General features: G+C 43.3%; 1 protein-coding gene across 1 annotated transcript in view; it reads left to right on the top strand.

Moving 5' to 3' along the window:
• Positions 1-25,147, top strand: part of NSUN3 (NOP2/Sun RNA methyltransferase 3) — a 133,533-nt gene that overhangs the window by 47,352 nt on the left and 61,034 nt on the right. The window contains exon 2 of the mRNA XM_085622334.1: positions 19,943-20,053. Within this exon, the coding sequence (XP_085478460.1) occupies positions 19,959-20,053 (95 nt within the window). The 5' untranslated portion in view covers positions 19,943-19,958. The remainder of the gene's footprint in view (positions 1-19,942; positions 20,054-25,147) is intronic.

Here is a 25,147-nt window from a genome sequence, read left to right as displayed (position 1 = left end):
ACAAGACTCACACTCCTACTACCACATTGCACTCCAATACCAAAACATCCAAAGACTTCCACTGGCTCCCTTTCAAAAAACGCTCCTTTGTCAAACTCACACACATCTACAAAGCACTACTCAACCAAGGCCCAGCATACCACAACAACCGTGTCCTGTTACACACCCAGGCCAAATACCTCGTCTGGCTAACCTACTCCTCACTCAAATCCCCCACATCCGCTAGGCTGAGCCGGAAGTTGAGCGTTCTCCTCCTAAAGCCTGGAATTAACTCTCCTAAACATCAGAGCTGCTAGCTCCGGCCTTGATTATTCGAAAGAAATTGAAACCCTGCCTCTTCCAATGGGCCCCCAGACAGGCCAGCACCACACCCTTCACATGCACTAGGGTACGCTTCTAGGTGATATGTGCACCCTACAACTAGAAATAGCTTAAAATGGCAGCAGTACAGTGGACTGCTGTGCCTAGTATTATGCACAGGAGACACTCTGTGATTGGGAGTGCTAGAGGCCACAACATGATTTGCTGTTACAGCTCCCTAAGAACACTTCAGAAGTGCAAAGGATGTAAGCTTGGGATTGGCAATTACAAGAGTGAAACTTCAGGGAATGTTGAAGTGCATGGATTGATTGATTCAAACTCCAATTAAACTGCAGTAGTATTGGAACTGAATGTAGAGGATTTGCATCAGATTTTTAAACACAGTAATGAAACGCGTTCAAAGCCCGCTGTTTTGTCACATAGAAAACAGCTCTTAATTATTTTGATCAATGAAAAATAAGGGCTATTGCTTGTTAAGTATTGTTGTGGTTGGGGCATAAACTACACTTGAGATAGGTTTCCAGTTCTGAAATAAATCAACACCTATGTGCAACCTGCACACGGACCTTCTTCTAGCATCAGTAATTATTGTTACATCATTATATTTAATATCTTTTCACAACAAGTCTTAAAATGTAACTCTCGTTTTTTATTGTTAAATTGAAACTCAATATTTAATTTCAATTCAACAAATTTCCCCTTTAATGATTTATACATTTTGTTCAGGTTTTAGTTTAGATTGCTTCTGCAAGCTTAGTGACTTTGTTCTCTGTCCCTTTGTTCTGCCAAGAGTTGGTGACCAATTTCGATTTTTTCTGCCATCTTCTATCACAACTCAGTTATTTTTCTCCTTTTCTCTCGTCATCACTCCCTGAATACAAATCACTTGAATCGAAAACACTTTATTTTCTTCCCCTGCAGGATTTGATAGTCCTTATTCAGCTACGTACGTGAATTCTCATTATGTATGTAGGTTTTCAGTATTTGTATACCTATCTGAAAGGCATTGAAGTGCTGTACAGGGACCAAGTTAACAATGCAGTCAACAAGTAATTGTAGAGCTAGCTGGGTTCTGAGAGTGGATATGTACTGTTACTTTGTTGAGATATAGTGTTCTTTAAATAGATGTGTTTTGAGCTCTTTTCTTAAATTGAAGCAGTCCTGATAGATATGGGGCTTTTGTTCCAGATCCCGAATGCAGAGCTGGAGAAGGGCTAATGTCCTGATTTTGCTTTCGTTCACTTCTTGATCTCCAATCTGATTGTGTCTTGGTTGTGTGGGTACCGAGATAGTTGGGGGTGTCACATTTGTGTCAAGTAGTTGGAAAATTGCAATATGTAAGAAATTGGGTTATTAGTTGTGGCGTGTACGTACCTACCTTAAGTAAAACTCAGTCCTTGTCAGGGTGAACCACTAAGTCACTAAATAAACCTGAGCTCACCTCCTGGTAGCTACGGTACAGAGCAGACAGGCTTAATTTAGAGCAAATGTGTAAAGTATTTATGCACTACAAAAACAGTAAGAAAGTTGAAATGCAAAACAATAAAAATGAAAGAACGAATTTGAAAAAATAGTCTAAAATATATGAAACAAAATGACAGCAAACGGACACAAATTAAGTAAGGGGAACTGGCGATATGAATACTTGAAGCTATAAGTAGATATAGTGCTCACAAGCACAACGTGCCAATGATAGTCAGTCAGTGGTTTTGTTGAATAAGACCTAGATGCAATTTGACACTAACTTGGTCAAATATTTTATCTGCTGACTTAAATCCTTAAAGTCCCATTTCGCCACAGTCGTTCACTTCTAAGGCCTCCCGGTACTTCAGGGGAGTCACTTAGAGACTGACAGGGAGGCAGACAAGTGTCCTGTCCAAGTCGAGATGCCAGTGATCCACTGGGAAGTTTAAGAAGAGGCCATTTGGAGTTTGTTGTGTCCCTGTAGCTTGAACAGGTCATCCATATGGCCCTTGGAGTTCACTTACTTGTCCTTGGTACTAGAGAGGGAGCAGGTCCAGGTCTCCAGGGCTCTTGTCACGTTACAGACAGCAGGTTCAGTCCTCTTCCGATCTTCCTCAGGAGTGCTATGAAATGGGTGCCTGGAGATGCCACATTTATGCCAGACACAAGCTAGTGGGTGGTTAATGACCTCTGGGAATGCTTTCAGCAATGGGATATTGGTTCCCAAGGCTAACCATATCCACTTTGGGCATTTTCAAGATGGCTGAAGTCTTTTGCCACACTCAGGTTGGGCTTCGATGGCTGGGGGTGTGCGTGGGGTGTGTCCTAGGGTAATCGTAGCGTCTTCCCATTTCTATCTCCAAAATCCAGGTTGTGGCAGTCAATGGGACCCAAAGCTATGTTAGAGCAGATGTTTAGTAGAACAAAGCTGAGTTTTCAGGAGATAGACATGGAATACACAAGAATTGCTTCGGCTTCCCGCCTTCGCCATTTGCAGCGCACCTCAAATATTACATGAAAAACCCCAACAGACCTGTAAAGCAGGATGTAACATTCAAGCAGGACTTGACACTTTAATGTCAAAAAGGATCCTCCCTGCCTCCTTTGCATATTCTGTCAGGTTCAAAAAGGTCATGTATGCCTCATAAGAGCAGCCTGTTTGCGCCTGGGAGCAAGTTTACATCTCATTCATGCCTTTTTAAATGGTAATCTGGCCAGGCTCTTAGAGCAAAATGCAGATTTCGCTTCTAGACACTTCTGGCTGGGCAAAGGTAACTTTCTAAAAGTTACTTTTTCATAATATGTAGAGAAAAAAACAACTTCACAATTGAATTGGGTTTTTAATAGTTATTAAAATAGTTTTTACATTATTTTCTGACTAGTCCCATTCCTGAGATAGAGTATTGCTATTTAATATTGCACCCCAGTGATTTCATATGGAACACCCAACCCTGCTACTGCTTGCCAAAATAACTTTGAGGGTCTAGTCCCTGTAAGGACGTAGTTAACATTAAACTTATACATCTCCTAATTTTTAAACGCCATGCACCTTGCTTTATGAACAATAAGGCCTACTTAGGGGTGATTTATAAATCTGTAAAAGGAATGTTTTTGACTGTCAGAAGGGGGTTATTTTGACAGATCGAATCAAATTTGCCTTTAAAATCTGCACATCCAAGTGGTGAACCCTGACGGTGTGGTGCACCGCTCCCCTCTTGCAATGGCCAGGGCCTTTGCCCCCTTCTACCATGTGCTATACTCCAGACAGCGCCCAAACATCTCCCTTTCAGAACTGCTGAGCCCAGGTAATCTCCGTCTCCCTCGCCTCAGCGTAGTGGAGTCCACCGATCTGGACCTCTCCCTATCCCGAGAAGAAATCAATGATGCAATAACACACACCAGATGGTCTCCCGCAGGAGTACTATGCTGCATACCGAGAGACCCTCACCCCGCACCTCTCCGATCTCTTTGCTGAGGCCATCGAGAAGGGTTCCGTTCCCCCTGAAATTGAAACAGATGTAGCCACCATTGTGGTTATCCCCAAAACGCAACCGCCATCACCCAATTGTGCCCAGTACCGACCAATTTCTCTGATAAACACAGAGGTTAAAATATTTGCAGCGGTCCTCGCCCAGCGGCTGCAACCCTACCTTGCCAAACTGGTCCATTCTGATCAATGCGGGTTCATGCCTGCGCAAGGGACCAGACATTGCCTCCGCCGTGTCTACCTGGCCCTAGCGAACCACCACTTACTCACTCCTTATTTGGCTCTTCTTCTCATCGACTTTGAGAAAGCCTTTGATTCGGTGGACTGGCGGTACCTAGATGATGTGCTGGCCGAAATGGGATTTGGCCCTCAATTCCGCAGGCTGGTGAGGGTCCTCTACTCTCGACCCCATGCGCAGGTGCTAGTTAATGGAGCGCTGTCTAAGGTATTCCCCATTCGGAGGGGAACAAGGCAGGCATGCCCCCCTCTCACCCCTCCTCTTCGCTTTACCGATGGAACCCCTAGCGGTCCTCATCCGATCAGACGTCAGCATCCAGGGCTGGAAATGGCCCAACTCGGAAGTGGACAAAATTGCCCCATATGCGGACGACGTCCTGCTCCATCTCGCAGAGCCGGCCCAATCCTGTCCCCACTGTCTCAGGGCGCTACACTCCTTTGGGCAGGCCTCCGGTCTGCGCTTAACCCCGGCAAATCAGTCCTGTTCCCCCTGCACATAGCTAGGGACAGCTTCGATTGGCAAGTCATCATACCTATTAGGCAACAATCCTTTAAGGACCTGGGGATCTGGATCGCATTACTCCTGGATCTCGCCTGGTCCCTCAACATAACCCCGATGGTAAAGCACACCAAGTAGGATCTCTGCAGATGGCAGAAGCTGCCGCTGAACCCTCTGGGCAGGATCGCCCTATTTAAAATGATGATCCTCCCCAGATTCCTTTACATCCTCCAGAACACTCCCTTCTGCTTTCCGCGGACCTGGTTCAGAAATCTCGACTGCCTTGCCACTAAATTCCTCTGGGGCAACCGCTGACCCCACATAGCGTTGGCCCGCTGCCGGATTCCGCCCTATGACGGGGGCATGGGAATGACCAACCTATACATTATACTATTTGGCAACTCGCCAACTTGTTCTACATGACTGGTTTAACGGGGTGGTCGGACCCGGCCTACAGACTTGAGCTGGGCCTCTCTCGAATGGAGATGAAGAAGTATGGGGGGACCATATCTAGAACATTACCTGGGGTGACACAATCCGTCCTCCTGGCTTGGCGAGCTTCGCTGCGCCACACCAAATGGACCAACAGATTGACCCAACACACTTCACTCTGGCACGGCACGTGGGTGCAGGAGGTGAGCACTCTCGGGGGTTTTCGGTCCTGGGACCTGATTGGGATCTCCCAGCTTGTGGATGTTTGGTCCAGGGCCACATGCGCTCCTTCCAAGATTTGCAGTCCAGGCACTCCCTGCACCCATCCCAATTGTATAAATACCTGCAGCTGCGCCACGCCCTTTGCACACACATCTCGGGCGGCACTACAATACCCGAGTACAGCCCACTGGAAGCGCAGATCATGATGGGAAACCTGGGGAAGAGGGGTATCTCCCGCATTTACCGTTCACTAACCAACAACACCACGACAACACTTGAGCGGCTAAGAAGCCAGTGGGAGGGCTGGGTGGGTCCTCTGGAGAAGGAGGATTGGAGGGAGCCCCTGATGGCACCCAAGGCAGGTACTGCGTCCGCCAGACTGTCTGATCCAACTGTACTACTTACATGCAGCCTACCTCACCCCCGCTCACCTCCACAGAGCTGGCCTTTACCCAACCGCCTCTTGCACATGCTGCAGCCAAGACCAAGCCGACTTCTTCCACATGGTTTGGGCATGTCCCCTCCTAGAGCAGTACTGGGGGAGTATCGAGCAAGAACTTACCGAGGTCCGGGGCTGGGAGGTCCCGCACAATCCACTGCACGCCCTTCTGGGGATCACGGATGGGTTGGACGGGTCCCGTAATGAAAAACTGTTCTTCAACCCGGCAGTGATTGTGGCGAAGCGTGACATTGCCGCCAGCTGGAAATGTCCCACCCCACCTTACATTGGGAGGTGGCGGGGGAGAGTCGATTGGTACGCCACGCAAGAGAAGGCCCTGTATGTAGCGCGGGTCTGCCCGAAGAAATACCACAAGGTTTGGGGCAAATGGTTGGGTCTGATAACTTGAAACTGTCTTACCTGTTTACTACATGCTTCACCTAAGACCCTCAGTGGTCCTAATGTGTTATGACTTACCACCTAATTAATTGTGGGACTTGATTATCCAAGTGCTGTATCGTACGGCTGGTCTTGTACTTGATTTTGTTCTAAAATCCAATAAAATTGTTTATCAAAAAAACAAAACTGCACATCCAGGCTACTGGTGGAAATCCTGTTATGTACATGGTGTTACATTGTCACTGTATTGAATGGCACAATAGGTGCTGCACTCCACTTATGGCATTTATCCTACTGGTCCTGGGTGCACCTTGGTACCATGTACTAAGAACTTATAGTTACTTTTATTATACCAATCAGGTGCATACCAATTGCATCTTGTTGAAAGGAGGAAAACAAGCACTTTAACCAACGATTAGTGCACAGAGTTCAATAGCCAGCAAAAGGAGGTTTTGGAAAAAGGCAAAGAATAATAATCTGGGATGTCCCTCCAGAGAGGACAGAATTTCCAGCATAATACAACATATCTATTTGTCGCTAGTATTTGCCTCCGATTAGAACCTTTTGTCACCCTTATCAGCTCCTCACAATTGTAGGTCTATAATGTTTCTGATTATAATATTGACCTATAGTAAGTGTGTTGTTGGAAATTATTACAATCTAAATGGCCTGACTTTCCTAAGGAAGCCAGATGGTGTTCCCTTTTGTACTGTAAATTTGAACTCTGCATATATTTTGTAAACAATAAGCCAGTTGTTATCTCGAATGCTTGTTCGGAATGCATGGCAGGAATATTAGGCTTCCTCTAGGCACTGGCTCTGAATTTGAAGAATAATGTACCTTTTAATTTCCATTACGAAACCTTTTGGATTGCTTTTCATTTTCCACTCGCTATTGCAGGATCACCACTCAAACCCCAAACTTTGAACTTTAATCTATACCTCTTTAGTAAAAGCTTTTCTTTCAGGCGTCTCTTGACCTAGTAGGCGTAATTCTTTGGTTATCAAGTTCAAGTTTCAAAAGCTTTATTCGACAGCATGTCATAAAAGCAAATACATCCTAACAGTTCCATAAATACTAAGATAAAATAGTTTAAAAATACATTAAATCATTATGCTGGCGAATTACATCAGATAAAAACATCATCGATAGATAAAAGATCATAAAGATCAAGCATTAAATAAAATTAATAGACATTTCTTGGTGACAAAACACTCATTGATCAGCTTCAGTGGGTTTCAAAGTACGAAGGCGCAATATCCAAGCCCACCCCAGAAATTTAGCAACGGCAATTACCAAGCAGGGGGTGCAATCAGATTCAAAAATTCTTAGAGCTTCCTTGTAGCTACGTGTTCCCAAATTTAGGCATACTGGTTTTATCCATCTACGGCGGGGAGCAATATATAGCGGACACACAAACAACAAATGACCGGCATCCTCAATCAAGTCTGAACAATGATGACATTTATCATTCTTTGAGATTGACCATTTATGGGTGAAAGCTTTTACAGGGAGGGACCCAACTCTGAACTGGAAATACAATTTCCTGTCCATGGGCCTCTCTATAATATCCCAATATGCCTCATAAGATGGTAAGAATTTTATATCAAAGAAACGGCCAGTCAAATTAGAGCCTTGGCCAGTATAGGAGGCAGATGTTAGGGTCATATCCCAATACAATTTTTTAAGAATTGACTTTGATGGGATACTTGCACTGTTTGCATCATTCCATAAAAACCCTAGCTCCAGTTTTATGAGCAAGTTCTTAATTTCTTTAAGCCAAGTAATGGAATGAAAACAATCAGCCCTAATTATGTCCTTCAGGGCGCTAGCATAATGTTCAAGTTCCGGCGTTGTCATGATCCGCCGCCAGTAGAGAAGTGGACGTAATTGTGCCAAATCCTCGATTTTTTTCCTCCCTAGATCATATTTCAATGGGATCGTAGGGGTGCTTTGGGGAACGCCTGTTAGGCTGCGCAGGAATTTATTTTCAGCCAGCCGTAAGCTACTTAGATTTGCAAACCCCCATAACTCTGAGCCATACAGCGATGCACTAATAACTTTCATATTATAAATTTCCAAGGCAGGCCTAATTGGCTTAGTCAATGAAGATCTGTGCTTGGAAATAATTGCACCTGCAAGCTGGTGGAATTTTAAGACAGTCATGTCTATATGATTTGACCATTTCATATTATGTTGGAGCGATATTCCTAAATATGTAAAAGCCTCGACCTGTTCCAATGGAATACCATTATATTTTATTACCCCTTTAAAATTTTTCCGTTGGTTTAGACACATAAATTTAGTTTTAGAGGTATTTATCTCTAAACCCCGATCCTTACAAAATTCAGCGAATACGTTTAACGCTTTCTGCAATCCGCTTGGGGTTCGTGAAACCAACAACGTGTCGTCCGCGAACATGAGAACAGGCACTTTGGATCCTGCTAGGATTGGGGCGTCAGTAGGGGACCTGTCAAGGTAATCGACTATCCCATTAATGTATAAAGAAAACAATGTCGGTGCCAGGACACATCCCTGCCGAACACCCCGTTCAACGGGAAATGGGTCCGTCACCTCCCCCTGGCTTCCCCATCTAATTTGCGCAAAATTGTTCTGGTGTAGGCGGACGAGTAAGGTTAGTAATTCCGGGGCCATACCTGCCTGGGCGAGAACCTTCCAAAGTTTATGGCGAGGTACCAGGTCGAATGCTGATCGCAGGTCAATAAAGACTGCATAAAGAGTCCCTTTGGACAACTTCACATTCCTCCAGTAGAGAGCTAGGAAGTAAAAAACCTGATCAATAGAACTGGTGCAAGGTCTAAACCCGGCTTGATATGGTGACAAAATGTTATTGTCCTCGACCCAAGACTGGAGTTTATTTTGTACCAACCGACCTATTAGTTTTTGTGCTGAGTCTATGAGACTAATAGGTCTATAATTACTTGGGAGTGATTTGTCACCCTTTTTATAAACCGGGATTATTTCTGCCCCTGTCCATGAAGGAGGGACAGGTGCGCCCATAGCCACTGAATTTGCTAGCCATTGAAAGTATTGGCACCAAGATAATCTATCTGTTAAAAACACATCCGCAGGTATACCATCCATTCCAGGTGCACGGCCCGCTGTTATACTGTCCAAAGCTAGGTTAACCTCTTTAATTGAAAACACCTGTGTTTGGAAATAAACAGTGGGAGGAAGTGGTTGCTCTTCTGCGGAAGGGACAGAAGCATACTGTGGTTTAAAAAAGCCAACCCATTGGTTTTTTGCCACGTGATTTTGTGGGGAGGGTGTAGAGCCACCTCTACCCCACTTTAATGTGGCCCAGAATCGTTTTTGGTCTTTAGCCAAGCATGCGAATTTCAAATCCTGCCACTGATTCTCGTCCCAATCCTTCTTAGCTGTTACCTGAGCTTGCCTATAGAGCTTCCTGGCTAATCTCACATCTTCCGCTACTCCTGATCTCAGAGCAACACTCAGGTTCTTACGGGCTATTTTACAGGATTTGTTGAACCATCCCTCTTCAGGTGGACAACCCTTAGTGTTTTTCCCACTACTAGGGGGTTTCATAAAAAACCCTTGCAGTTTAGTAAAGAAAATGTTATGGGCCTTGAGCATAACTAGATAGAAATCAGGGTTAATAGATTTAGGGGCTAGATTGGCCACCTCACAAATGATAGTTTCCTTGAGGTCATTTAAGGTTTCCACCTTCTCAATAAATCTATCCCATTTGACATGACGCATGTTGTTTGATGTGACAATGTCCATAGTTACTTTCCCCCCCTCAATTTTAGTTTCTCTAGGGGTGTTTGGTAAATGTAACTCTAAATACAAGGGATTATGATCACTTTCATCCCGCGTGATTACGGACATGTCATTCAATCTGCTCCATACTCTAATATCCACCAAGAAGTAATCGATTCGACTGGCAAACCTTCCATTATCAAATGTGCTTGCACCCTGCTGATCTGATTTAGTGCGCCCATTTGCGGCTCTAAGCCCTCTTTCTAAACAAAGGGCTTTGAGTTGGATGGCTGCAGCGGACCATTTCTTAACTGAGGGAAGGTCCAACTGGGGAATACCCCACCTATTGTCCTCTTCAATTGCAAGGAATCGGTCCTCCGGACCAAGAGGCTCGAAGGTTGTATTAAAATCTCCTCCAACAATTTTTATAATCTCATGGGGAAGCACTGCAAGCTGGTGATCCAAGACATTTATCACCTCTGGCGAGGTACCCCCAACCATCCCTCGAGCGTAAATATTAAAGATAGCCATGCTGTTATTGTTGGGCCAGTTTAGAATTAAAGACATAACATCTAACGATGGGAGATTAGGTTGAGTGATTTTACAACATAGTGACTGTCGTACCCATATTATCAAGCCACCAAGTGGTCGGCCTTTAGCTTTTTTAGTGGCAGGTATACAAAAGTTTAGGAATCCAGGGCGAAAGACTGGGGCCACAGACCAAGATTCTTGGAATAAAATAATATCAAATTGATCCACAAAGCTACTCCATACGCCGGAATGCAACTTATTATTTATACCTGCAATATTCCAGGATAGGATAGCCAGTCCTGAATCAGATACGAAAGGACAAAAAGAATGTTTAATCAATGGTCCTATAGTCTCACCAATTTCCATATCCTGGCGATCGCTAGCGGGACTTAAGTTATCTGATGCAACATTTATCAATGAATCAAATACTAGGGGATCAGGTAAATTATTAGTCTGTGAATCCTGTATCTCACCTGATTTCTTACCCAGACAATCAATAATAGCACTTGGGTCAGCTAGTGAAGCACTTTCCAAGGAGTTAAATGCTAGACACATCCCACCGGGATTATTTGAAGACTTAGACCCCAATGAGTCCATGACAGCATTACAAGGTCTTTGGTGATTCCCTGATGTCTCAGTAGCACTAATGCTAGCAGAAGGAATGGGGTCTGCCACAATTACAGCCAACCCCATATCCATGTTCACCACATTAGGTCTATCTTTGAGTCAATCGCAATCATTTAAGCCCGACAACACCTCAAACCTATTCTCCAGGCTAATATTCCAATTGCTGGTGGAAACGCTCCTACCCCCTTTACTTGAAGACAGTGTCCACCCTTTGGTTATCACTTTTAATCTGTTTTCTCCGACCCTGCTAATTACTTAATGTCCCAAACTGTTTTCAAACTAACATCTGTGATTTTACTGTAATATTGCCTTGGTGAAACCCTTGCTCACTGTAATTATACTAAGTTACTTGTTGGAGATCTTATCTTTACTGAATCACTCCGAAAAACAGCATTCTTCTTGTTTCAGTTTGTGCTCTCATTTTATCACTTTTCTACTCAGCCCACACCTTCGCATTAAACTAACAAATCTACTAGGTGGACTCCCCTCTCGCCATTGCTTTTAAAGAAAATCTACCAGATACTTATGCACTTAAAAGCTGTATTTCACTTTTTAAAATCATCTACTGTCCCAAACAAAATTTAAGGCATAGATTAGTTGAATATGCTGACAATCTCATCTCAAAGTAGCACTATTGCTCTCTCAGAGATAAACCGAATATGGCCCTTTGATTTTTCTATGTAGACAATATTTGTCTTTAGTTGCCATCACAAGATCTTCAGAACTCTCTCGCAAATCCAGAACGGTTCATGCAATGAAACTGACGTTACCCCTTCCTTGTTTTATGCAGAAGTATCAATCATAATCATGATATACAAAATTGAAACATCTTAATACAAGCATCATACCATAGCTTGCTAAGATTAAGCTTCTATTTTGCTTCTATCCTGATACATGGTTCTCAAGAATAGCCCCCACAATTGTATACCAGACATAGTGATTAGAGTGAATAACAAGCTCTAACCCATTGCCCCTCCACTACCCCTCAAGTGGCAGCAATTCACTCTGGTACCTCCGTGTAAGTAAGAACAGCTAGGGAACTGTTCCTCAAAGGAATGATGGAATAGAGACGTGGCATGTGCAATTTCTTCTACTCTAGGTATGCTTCTGATCTAGCTAGATCTGATAATAAGTCCCAGTCTGCGTCCTTTCATGTTGTCATCCTCTCATCATCGTCTGATGCTATAATCACCGCTGTAAGTCCTTACTCAGAATTCAAAACAGTTTCCCCAAATCTCCACGAAAATGACTAATTGATCAGAGCATTGGTAGGTTCAGTCAGTCATTGCGTTTCCCAACCTTTGCTCTACTCACTTCCCAAGAACGACTAAGGTCTCCGCACAGCACAATATACGGGACTCTTCTGCAACAATGGCAGAAGCTGTCCTGTAGAGCCCAGTACCTGGACTCCAGACTTCAAAATTATTTCCTAAAAACTTTACACTCTACCAGCTGATGCAAGATTTCTATCCTCTAGCCTTAAGGACTCCTGATTGGGCTGGTATCACACAAATGTAATGTTAAATCAATCAGCTTATCTCTTCATAGTGGCTGTTCCCAAAATTCCAAATGTGGGCATCAGAATCCAGATTCCAAATTCTGATAGAAAAGGCTCAAGTCCAGACAACCTGTTAGAAATCAATTTGGTAATAACCCCCATGAATAATGTAGTACCATTCTGTTTCAGTTGTCTCTTATACATCAGTAGATTGGCTGCTAAACATTGGCTAGCACTGCAGACCCCCGTAATTCTCAAGAATTTGAACTGCTGTTCCTAATAATGAGCCTAGCTGAGTAACTCCTCCCAGTTCATGGAAGGGGTACTTGTCTCACCTGATTATGCAATCATTTAACTGGATAATGGGGGGTCGGGGGTGGGGGGCGGTTTTATGGACTGAAAGTTATGGTTTCCTTTTTTTAATGTTTATTTTGGGTGAATTCCAGTGCATTTCCTTCAGTGTTTTCCCAGCTTCTTAAAATTAGTGACTATTACTCTTTATATTTTATGGTGCTCTGAATGTTTGCCACAAACTGTGATCTTCTAGTGCAGTGTTCTCTAATGTCAGTCCATGAGGGTCGGAACCATGCCAGATTTTTAGCATATCCACGTTTAGATAAATGTAGTTATCTTAAAAATCTGGCATGGTTCCAGCCCTCTAGGACCGACATTGGAGAACCCTGTTCTAATGTTTATAAAATACATTGTTGGACCCGGCCCTCCAGCACCAACATTGGACAACCCTGTTCTAGTGTTTATAAAATACATTGTGGAGAGTTTTAGCGCTGGCATTTTTATTGTAGCAGGTCCCTCTATAACATAAAAAGGAAACCTCTTTAAGATATATGGGTGGGAAAATGGAGAGGTAACAGTTTCCCAAGAAAGATACAAAGTTTTTAGAAAAAATCTGTATTTTGGAGTTTATTTAACACAAAAAGCAACAAACAGGTTGCAGACATTGTAGCACAGTCGCACCCTCTTCTCCAACATTACCATTACTGTAACATGTTTCTCAAGACATGGTTGTTCTCCATATCTCCATTATCTGTTCAAAATCTATAATCACTGTATCACACAAAAACAAACCTAGTGTGTGCCTATCTCTAACATTTCTGTGGTCTAAGTCGATTTCCCGTTGGAAATCTTGTGGGATTGTCTCGGGGAAATCAGACTTTACATCCTCCAATATCTTCAAGCCTTCCACCGCCTTTTGTCATCTCTTCTAGTTTTTTAAAAGATGAATTTCCTCAGAGGAGGGTAGAGAGTTAATGGACCTGCTGCAGAGATCTGGATACAGTCTCTGTACCACTATCCACAGCTTAGAATCGTTATAAAATAGTTCAGAGGTAATGTGTTTTCGCTGAGGAGCACAGGAAGAAATGTTTAGGTTTCTTTTTGAAAAATTTTAATTAGATAAAAAATGAATGAGATACCTACATTTTCCTTTAGATTTCTTGTATAACGATATGTAGGCGTAGTAAATACTGCCAGAGGTTGTAGAAGCATTTGTCCATTAACCAATATATAATGAAATGAGAAACTTAATTTTACTATATCATGAATGACATAGATGCTATGTGGACATTTGGCTGTTTTTTAGCAGAAACGGAACAGGAAACCTGTTGCTGCTTCCTCCTGTGTCACTGGCTCATAAGGTGAAAGACAACATCCCTTGAAACCGGAACTCACCCTCAAAATAAATTGCTCCTCATCTCATGCGCGATGTGGCAGATGCCACCAGAAATTATTGCTTCTGTTACTGGTAACAATAGATATCACCTTACCACTGACCTTATCAATGAAATCACTGTGGATTCTGTAAAATCACTTTTGTTTGGAATGTGGTATTATTTATAGATTGTTGAGATGGAAAAGTCCTCAGCATGGTAAAGACGTGTACCCCTGCCCTGAATGCCCAACTGTACTGTTGTCTGGATCCCAAATGCTGATTTTTTCGTCATAGGCAAACATGGATCATGCGTGTGCGCCATGACATAGGCCTGTCACACATATTGGGGTCTTGTTGGACTGGGAGGGCTGCCCAAATCGCTACCCTCATAGCGGTGGAAGGCTGCCGCCTTCACCAGGAGTTAAGCAGCACAAGCGCATTGGTGGCAGCATACCGTGTTGTGATAAGTAGAGAACAGGGATAGAGCAGTACTGTGTAGTACATGTGTAATTAGAGCGTGTGCTGAGTTTATATGTGCCTATGAGGAATACATAACATGGAAGATGTAGTGCAGTCAACTGCATGCTCAATGAGAGCATGTGATGGGTAAATGTATACTTGCATGAAGTACAATAAATGAAGTGTTGTGTAGCACACATCATGACTGTTTGTGCTGGCAATGTGTGTGTTTGTAAATAACACTCTGGTTAAATGTAGAAAAGCTTCAGTGTTGAACAGTGTGCGCAGACTGAGTGTGTTTACTGAATGTGTGTGTAAATGTAATGGTAAAATGCATGGAGGTACTATTGCTGAACAGTAAGGGCCTGATTAAGGGTTTGGCGGTGCGGGAGCAGACCGCCATGCCGACGTCCTTCTACCGTACCACCAAACTTGTATGCTCACCGTCCACCAGACTACGAGTTTCCTCGTGTCCTGCGGTCCTTTTTAGGCTGGTTCATGGCAGTGCCTCTGTAAAGGAGCACCGCAATGGAAACACCAAAAACTGTTCCTGCACGGCATGGACTGCAAAGTCTATGCTGTGCAGGAACTGGAGTGCATGCACACAGGGGAGGTTAATGGTGTGCCCCCCTGCATGGATCCCCATGCACATGGGCCACAAGGGGCCCTGAAGTGCCTCCTTTGTTTCAGGACTCCCAGCCTTTTCAAGGAGTAAAGACCTCCATGTTACCGCTGGCTGTACTGAAACTCGTAATATGCATGGCGGTGCTGCAGCGGCACAACCAGCAAATTGCTGACCCCCTGACCGCCGCACCACCACTTCCAGGAAACTGCGGTTCCCTGGCGGTTGCGGCGGTGCAATTGCAGTCCAACCCCCAAAGTTGTAATTAGGCTGTCCGACTGCTGGTGCAGCGGTGGCTGGACTGCCACTGCTGTGCTCCCACAAATTTGGCGGTCCTTGGACCGCCAGACTCGTAAGTAGGCCCTATGTGTACTGTGAATGTACACTAAGCAAATATGCATGCATTGGTTTATTATATTGAGGACTCTGGATTCAATTTTGGGAAGCCCAGGCCTGCCTGGTGAAGACATGAGGAGGAGAGGAATCCTCCCAGACATTTGTGTATTGTTGCATTCCTGTGAGCTGAGGGGACACGCACTGGAGGGAAAAGTAGGAAACTCCCTTTACACCTCAAAAGACTGCTATTTGATTCAGTGATAGATTACAAGGAAGAAGCCTGGATACATCTCAGGAAGAGAGATGGGACTGATAACGGAATCATATGGAGTAGGGCTGGAGTTCTGGGATTAACCTTTTAAAGCACATATCACTGCAGCTAACATCCAGGGATAAACTCTGGTCACTTCCATGAGTGGTGTTGTGGGACAGTCCGCTTCGGAGTCTTGCCTGCTATGACAGATATTTTTCATGAGGAAAAAAGAAAGAGAGAAGTGCACACTTCAAAAGATGCTGTCTTTCTCACAAGAACCGTAAGTCGCCATTTTGTTCTTTTTATACACACGCGAGTTTTGACTTGCATTTTTAAAGTGACAGTGCAAAAATAAACTGAAACTTAAATATACTGCCAATGAAGAGTTGCCTGACATATCTCTCTCTCTCTCTCTCTCTCTCTCTCTCTCTCTCTCTCTCTCAATATATATATATATATTTTTTCTTTTTCCCCCCCCCCAAAAAAATCCACCCACACCGCCCCTATATATATATATATATATATATATATATATATATATATATATATATACATACAAAAACTCAGCAGAGAACTCTGGGTAGTTCTCAAGTTTAGGTGGAAAGCAGCTCCAATATAGAGCACTTTCAACACCAGCGACACTCTAAATTTGCTCACCTCAAATGTCTGCTTTTCAGAGTTCACTGCTTCTTTTTTTGCATAATTTATGCGTCTCTCTATGCCTGCAAGGGTTTTCTTTTGACTTATACTGGATGCTCCCTTGTGTCAGGACAAAGCTATACCTCTTTGAAGAGCTCTAATGAGAGCGAAACACGTGTCGGAGGATGCTTTTATTCATTCCAGGTTGGCTTGGATGGTATTTTACAAATCCAAAGCTGTAATACTGTGCCTGGAGTGGTAAAAGGCTTTGGCCATTTTACAGCTCGGCATGGATAGCACTGTGCTAATCCTATGCTTAAAGACTTTGCTGTTAAAATGGTAAAATACTTTGTCTCTTTCTATCTCGGCATGGATGGCACTGTGCTAATCCTACGCTTAAAGACTTTGATAGAAAAGCAGACATTTGAGGTGAGCAAATTTAGTGTCACTGGTGTTGAGAGTGCTCTATATTGGAGCTGCTTTCCACCTAAACTTGAGAACTACCCAGAGTTCTCTGCTTCATTTTTTGCATAATTTATGCGTCACTCTATACCTGCAAGGGTTTTGTTTTGATATATATAACCGCTCCAATGGAATAAACCAGAGACGGCACTCCACGTAGTGCGGCAAAGACATTTATTCATAATGCTCGCATATCGTAGACTACCATGTCTACGAGTTTTGGCTCTCACTGAGCCTTGTACACGACTTTCAACAATAGTGTCTGCAGCTATTATAACCAAAACAATAGTAAACATAGAAGACAGGATGGTCATGATAAAACAAACCATAAAATAGCACAGTGACCATCTTGTAGCGTGTTTTTTAACATTGAAAATATAGGCACATTATAATCAATTCATAACATGCCAAGTATACTGCATTCTATAGTAGTCAATTAGTCACAGTTTTCGGTCCACAGATCACACTCCATACATTGGACACAAAACAAATAACAATTTATAACAAAGTGCAAAGCACCTCCGGCTTTCAAAATTCAAAGTGCAGGAGTGTGTAACCAGTGGAGACAAATATGCTTCAAAGTCCAAAACGTATATAAACATATTCGTGAAAAGACATGGCGGACCCCCAGGGGATTGTGGCCCCCTTCCCCCAATTGTTTATGGCCGGGCCCTAGGAAATTGGATCCATGGAGCCAATCAGGCAGAGGAGAGGGGCTGTGCGGCCCTCTCTCCCCTATTCAATTATGGCTGGTCATGTCATAAGTGATGCAATATGTGAGGTCATAAGGAGTGCATTGCTGGTGCGAAAGTCATAATTAGTTCATGTAACTATAGCTGCTGAATTTCACTGGTTTTGTACAAGTGAAATCTAGCCTAACTAGAACGTCCTTGTAACCTTTTGTTTTTTCAGTGAGTATATATAAAGTTTAAGCATTGTTATTGTTAGGTGCTAAAAGCTTAACTTATGTTTAAAAAGAAAACTGAAATTCACTGAGAAACCCAACGGTTAAAGTGATGTTATGGTTAGGTGTTGGAATGAGACATGAGCTATTATTAAAAAACTGACAAAACACTTAAATATGCCAGGTTTAGTTTAATAAACTAAACATAACTTACACCACGGTCATGCACTTCCTATGACTTAAAATATTGCATCACTCATGACATGTTAAATGTCATCATAATTAAATTTACCAATTATATTTAAATGCCAACATTGTTGAAATTACTTATGAGATCAACCAGTGATTCTGACAATGTGCTATAAGCTTTGTGACCGAGGAGTAATACAGCCTAAATCAGTGATTTGACTCTTATTAGCTTGTCTGTGCATTTTTTTAGAGATGCAAAAGAAATTGAATAGTTCAGAAGTGAAGCACTTTTGATGGTCGTCATTGTCTTTTTACTTATATTCACCCAAAGGATGAGTGCGGTCGGGGTAGGTCACTTGCGGAGGGTTATCTGAGGAACATCATTGAACATTAGACCCATTGGTGAACCTTTGCTGTGAAGGGCTGATGACTGAGGAATTAGGATGGTTTATTAGCTCAGCCATAGGCAAGGCCCTGCAGCCAACTCTCCGCTTCGCATGGCACAGCGGGCGTTGGTCACATGTGGAAGATTTGATGCAGTGTTTGGCCATAATGAAAGCCTCTCCGCCCAACCCCTGTTGCATGTTGGATGCAGAGTCTAGTGCGACACTAGCCCTTGCAGACACCCCACACTGTGTATGTCAAAAGTCTGTGCATGGTGGGTGTTGGCCTCTTGTGGAGGGGTGGTTGCAAACCTTGTCCACAGCATAAACCCTGTGTGAAACCAGTCCTATGTATTGTAGAGCATAATGTCCAGTGGAGGATTGTTGCTTGCAAAGGGTTTAGTGTAAGGCCTTGCTGGAATTTGTGCTCTGTGTCCAAGTCCTGATGCAGATTGTATTCAGGGTCTAGCCGGAGGCTATGACTGAGATGTCATGAGTGAAGTCATCAATGATACCATTTAATGTGTCATAAGTGATGTAATATATAAGGTTTTAAGCAGTGCAGGATTGAAGCACAAGTTCTAATTAGTTAAATAAACTATAACTGGCTTTTAATTGTTTCTTGAGTTTTTTTAACGTTCGCTGATGTCTAATTCCAACAGCTAACTATAACACCACTTTAACTATTGTTTTTCAGTGAATATATATAATATGCATATATCTAAAACCACAAAATAAATGAATGCTACTTACTTTCCCTGTGCTCTTTGGATGTCATAACACCTCTAGGGGATATGCCTTGGTCATTAGTTCCCATGTATGTTTTTAAGACATTTGTATACTTTGTAGTAGATAAATGTTGCTTTAGGTATCACTGCCATGGCATGTACGCATGCCTATTGCCACTGTGGCCAAGTGGAGAAGAACTATTGTTTGTGAGGGAGAGAGTCACTGAACAACGTTGTGCCTGAATTGTTTTCGTTTCTATCAAGTGTGCAGTGTTTGGTTGGCGCATCTGCGCACTGTGTTTTGTCTGTTGCAATTTATTCATTCTTTATACTAGCTTATTGGGTACAGATGTTATATTGGAGCACAAATGCCAATATTTTGAATTGATAGAAAATCTTCCTGTTTGGTGATGTCTTTATCGTGTAAGAGGGTGTTTTTGGATGTGTTGCATTACCTTAATCACATGGTTGGGCTGCCATTGCATATTCTTTGTCCTGTTTGTCAACTTATTTTTTCTTTGTCCCAAATAATTGTTTTGCCCTAATATTTTTGTTATGGAGATCAGTATCGTAGTAGGGGTTCAATGAGCAATGGAAGCAAGGAAGTGTTGAATTATGTAGCATAAAATAGTCATAATTGGAGTGCAGAGGGACACCCCACCCCACTCCTCTGGGGCCCTGAACCACTGCAACGCGCTGCACTAATGGATGATCATTTTGATGATTAATTCATCACATTGGACATGATTATATTCCCTGTTCAGTCGAACCAAGAATGTATTTTTAAATGCTTGCTTGCTTTGGACTCCAAGAACAAACATACTTCTGAATTCCATTACGGTTCCCATCTGTGATAAATATTTGACATTTTTCTGGACATTTGTTGCTATTTTTGTTTTAGACGAGAACTGAGTCGAATGGGAAAATTTCAAAAACAGATTTGCCGATTTATTTTGGATCATTTTGACCAGAACTATGCAAGGGAACTCGGCGAGACTTGGATTACAGCCAGGTTGTATGATTATTCTTTTCTAAAATAGAGATGTTGTGAGAATAATGTGAAATGACTAGTTTCTTAAATTCGCACATTCATGCAGCCACGTAAAGGGCTGTTTTGGAAAGCTAATTCTTCATTGGCCAAATACGACAAACTTGAGTTCTGAGAATGTTTGCTTTGCTGTGTCTATTGCTCCGAATTCCATTAAGCAACTGGCTCTTGTGCTTCTACGGACTAAAGTCAGTAAAAGGAAGATCACAGTTGGGGCTAAGAACACATGTCAAACGGAATGCAGCAGGTTGATACAGTCGAGTGGGTCTTGGGCATTCATTTTTCCAGATCAGATACCACCCTTACCATTTATGTAATTAGGATTACCATAGACATCACAGACATATAATATTTTCCATCGCACTACATTATTGCATTAAGGGTGTAATTCATTCTTTCCCTACTTTCATGGTTACCTGCTGCTCAGCCAGTCTATGTGATGTAATGGAATGTTGTTGAGTGTCTGGCCTGGGAGAGTGTCAGTTGGAGAGAGTGGGCTGAGCAGCAAGGATGCTGCTGCTTGTGGGGCATTTACCATCTTATAACATCTAACCTAGGACATAACTTCTACAATAAATCTACATCTTATGTTCTACATGACTGGCTACCCGATTTCCTACTTACAAGAAGGCATCTTTATTTACAACACTGACGACTATTGGCGAATGGACCTAGGTGGAAAAAGGGGATGGAAACCTTAGGAAGTAAATAAGAGATGTGTGAAAAGGAAAGGTAAATGCCCTGAACCCCACTAGTGTCTTATTCCATCAGACATATAGTAACACAAAAAGATAACACAAAAAGATGATGGACAGAATGCTGAACATTGTCATACATCACCCGCAGTACAGAGATTTAGGCCTAAATGCATCGTTATTTTGCTCACTATGTCATTCCAGTTGAGACCCAGACATATGCAAATTAGCCTTGACCCTGCTCCCCATGGGAACAGTCCAGTCTGAACTGCCAGGCCAGGTCCTCCCTGGGCCAAAAACAAGCATTCTGGGACTGGTTTTGGGGTATCACATCTCATCAGCCAGGCTAGTTAGAATTCAATGGAATAGTGAGCACAAAACCCATGTCTTTTCCATCAAACAGCCTGCAGGCTGAGAGGGCGGTGTACTTAAATACAAACAGATGAACAGTCAGCCTATGGTCAACGGAAATGTAAGGCCAGTGGATATGCAGATGTATGTGCAGTTTGATGCTGACTGTCATTAATGGATAAAATACTGGTGAGGACTGAACCAGTGGCAAGTGGGCCTTTGAACCACGTAATGAAAAATTTCCTAGCTATCGTAAAGGAAAGTTTCAATTTTATTAAGGGCACAGAGGTGAGTTTTATGCTGTACGTTCTACGCTTTATTCAACAGCAGCCATACAAACAGTTTCCCAGAAGCCCTTGGGGAAAAAGTCAATAGTTTAACGTGAAGTAATATCCAGTCAACAATCAGGAGCTCCTTACTAGTCCTTCAACTTTGTTGCTGTCTCCTCTTTCTTTCTTCCTGCGACCAAGATCGACGAATGAAGCGTTCATTCCTGTTTGGAGGCATCAGAACGTAAGGAAATAGTGAACAAACGGTTGTAAACTTCCATACTTGACCAGCATGAAGCAAAGCCTTGGAGAGACAGAACAGCATACAATACATTGATGCAGAAAAATATCAGAAGTTAAAAAGAATCAAGAATATCTCAGTAGGGGGGCGCTAGAGGGCGCACAGCAATATGGCTGCGCTGCAATGCAGCTCCGTTAGCTGACCGCATAATCCGTCTATAACCCTGTGTTCCCGAGGCCATCCGAAACTGAAAAACGAGGGATAGCATTGTTGAAGGAAGGCGGAAGGCTGTGAGGCGACTTAGATGTGGAGGGCTGAGGCATGAGAATCGCGACACACTTTTCATGTGCAGACGGCCCCTGGCAGCAATATGGCGGCGTGGTGAACTGAAAGCTCCTGCGAATCGAAACCCAATACCTGACTGGGTTGCTGGTGCTGCATATATGAACCCCAAATTTAATGACTACTGTGTTTTGTGTACGGGGCGTTGTTGCGTTTAAGGAATGACTTTGGCAAGTTGGGGGTGCTGAAGTGGGAGTGGGTGGACATGGGATGGTAGGCAAAGGGGAACTGTTTTACGTGGCTCATTGTAATGTGTTGGTTGACACCAATGCTGCACTTTATTGCACTTCGTGGTACAGGCTTACAAAGCAGATTACACAATGTGGGAACATGATAGTACTAGATAATGTGCGGCTCTCATGCATAACGTGGAATGTTCAAGGGCATAACTCCCCCAAAAAGACAGGTAATGGCCTACTTGGACTGACATGATGTTGGGATAGCACTCCTGCAGGAGACACACTTGACAAAGCAGTCCGACACTAAAGTGGGAGCACGGTGGGCGGGGTACAGGCTGGCGTCCTCCTACTCAACATATGCCAGAGGGGTACTTACACTTGTAAAGAAAAATCTTCCGTTCTCCCTGAGTAAGTCTTGCACAGACGATGCAGGGCGGTATGCTATAATACACGGCAAACTGGCTGGATCGCCTATAACTATAGTCTATGTATTTGGACCCAACACTGACGAGCCTGGTTTAATACACATCTGGACCCTAGCAAAGACAAATCCAGTGGTAGTGGTGGTCATTCACCTAGAGCTGCTCAGGTTATAAAAAAAATGGGATGGCCGAAATAGGACTTGTAGATGCATGGAGACTGTGCAACCCTGATAGACTGTTGGGAACACACGCCTTGCTCACTCATGGCAGTTGGTCGAGGCTGGACTACTGGCTGGTGAGTGAGAGCCCCAACTCATGGATGTTCACAATTGACATGCTACCCAGGTGTCAGGGACTGTCCGGGACTATGTTGGGAACACAGTCAGGGACTTGGGCAAGGATTGGGAACTGAGTAGAAGACGTGCACAGAAAGAGGAGTACAGGGCAGCCCAGTATCATACAAGAAGTCAGAGGAGAAAAGGGATCCAAAGGGGAAGTCTGCACGAAGGAACAAGATGACTAAGACTCAGAAAGGAAGAGCACTCACAAGGCAATTTAGCATTCAGAAAAACTACACCCAGGACCAAAGTGCAAGACATATATATATATATATATATATATATATATATATATATATATATATATATATATATATATATATATATATATATATATATATATATATATATATATATATATATATATATGAAACAACATTAACAATAAAGGGGAGTTTGGGGTAAAGCACTCCGGAGCTCCACACGGTAAGACTGAAGCTCAGTAAGTTTCTCACCCACAATTGCTGTTACAGATACTGACTGCAAATACCCACATGTAGGATATGATGCAAAGGCAGGGTCTGTGGAGCTTATACCGATGGTGATGTTATAAATGTAACTCAAAGACAATACTCATAGTGAACAAGAAGCACCACCTAGGTAGTCAGCTGAGCCCACAGATCCTGGCGATCAAACAGGAACACGCAAAGCAGTAACAGCAAGGGGGTAGAACTAAACACAAGCACAATAGACGAGAAGCTAGCAAGGAGGAGTGCTTAACAGGAAAAGAAGGAAATCACAGGGCATACTTGGCAGAAAACAGGTAACAAACATACAAGGCAACAGAAGCAAGACAGCAGAATAGAAAGACAACAAACTAGGAGCTGGAACCAAGGAAATGGGAAGAAAGGCAGGGACTGGAAAAGGATATACAGAAGGGGAGGCTACAAGGATATACTAGAATAGTGAAGGTTCAGGAATCAAGAAAACAAAGTAGGATAGAAGGCAGTGCTTAAGCAAGACAAGAATTTTGCAAAAGCTCAAAAGCCAATGTAGCACTGCAGGCAGTGCTAGTTTGGGAACAGGGGGATCAGCTGTAGCTCAGGAACAAGGCATAGGAATCCCTGAAGTCTGCAGTAGATGGATATGTTTGCTGTATACTTTCCCCACAGCGCGTGTCAGGGTTGACGGATTGACATCTGAACCAATCCGGATCTGTAGAGGTACCAGGCAGGGATGCCCTTTATCGCCACAGCTTTTTTCCCTTATGCTTGAACCACTGACCTGTGTCATAAGGCAGAGGCATAGGGACAGGGCCCTTCGATTTACACATCACCCCCTGTAAGCATATCTCTGTATGCTGACGATATGCTGCTCTTTACCAGAGACCCTCAAACATACTTAGATCCAATTTTGCATGAACATATAAGGTTTGAGCGACTCTCGGGGATCTGTATCAACTGCGAAAAATCGGTGATAGTCCCTTTGACCACAAGTACTATCCCTCATGCTCTTGAGTTTCCTCTTGAGTGGTATCCAACCCAGTAAAATACCGGGGAAATGGGTTCATCGCGATCTGTAAAAAGTAATTCGGGAAAACTATGGCGCTGCCTGCATGGTGCTGGAACTACAGGTGGACATATGGTCAAGGCTGCCGCTGTCACTGGCTGACTGTATAGCCCTAATCAAGATGACGGTTTTGCCCAGATTCCTCTACCTATTCAGTAACATACCCATAAAACTGACTAACCAATTTTTTAAAACTGTGCGCTCGCTACTGGTGAGGTTGATATGGGGAGGCAAGCCGCCCCTTGTGAGCTTGGATATACTTACATTAGACTATGATAAAAGAGGTTTCAGTGTCCCAGACATGTATCTGTACTATTTGTGCGCTCAAGCACAGTTTGCGTACTATTGGTACCAACACCATGAGTTCATTCCTCATGTGGCGGTTGAAGATGTTGATGTGCATCCGATTCCATTAAGATGTATATTGTCGTACTCGCACAGAGGTACCCCCGGGCAGGAAATCAACACAATAGATACCACAGTTGCAGCGTGGCAGGCACTGGGCCGGGTAGCTGCGAAGCTCCCATTATATGCCCCCATGCTCCCACTAGACCAACATGCAGCATTATCAGTCACACAGGAGGCGGATGCCATGCACGCCCTGAAATCAGTAGGCATAGACAAAATGCAAGACCTTTACCCAAATCGTAGCATCGACTTAAGAAAGCAATACAGTCATACTACCGTACCTTTCCTGATGAGCCACCAACAT

This window comes from Triturus cristatus, chromosome 8 (assembly GCF_964204655.1).
Source record: "Triturus cristatus chromosome 8, aTriCri1.1, whole genome shotgun sequence".
Taxonomy (NCBI): domain Eukaryota; kingdom Metazoa; phylum Chordata; class Amphibia; order Caudata; family Salamandridae; genus Triturus; species Triturus cristatus.
The sequence above is the reverse complement of the archived record's forward strand: the minus strand, read 5'-3'. Positions and strand labels throughout refer to the sequence as shown.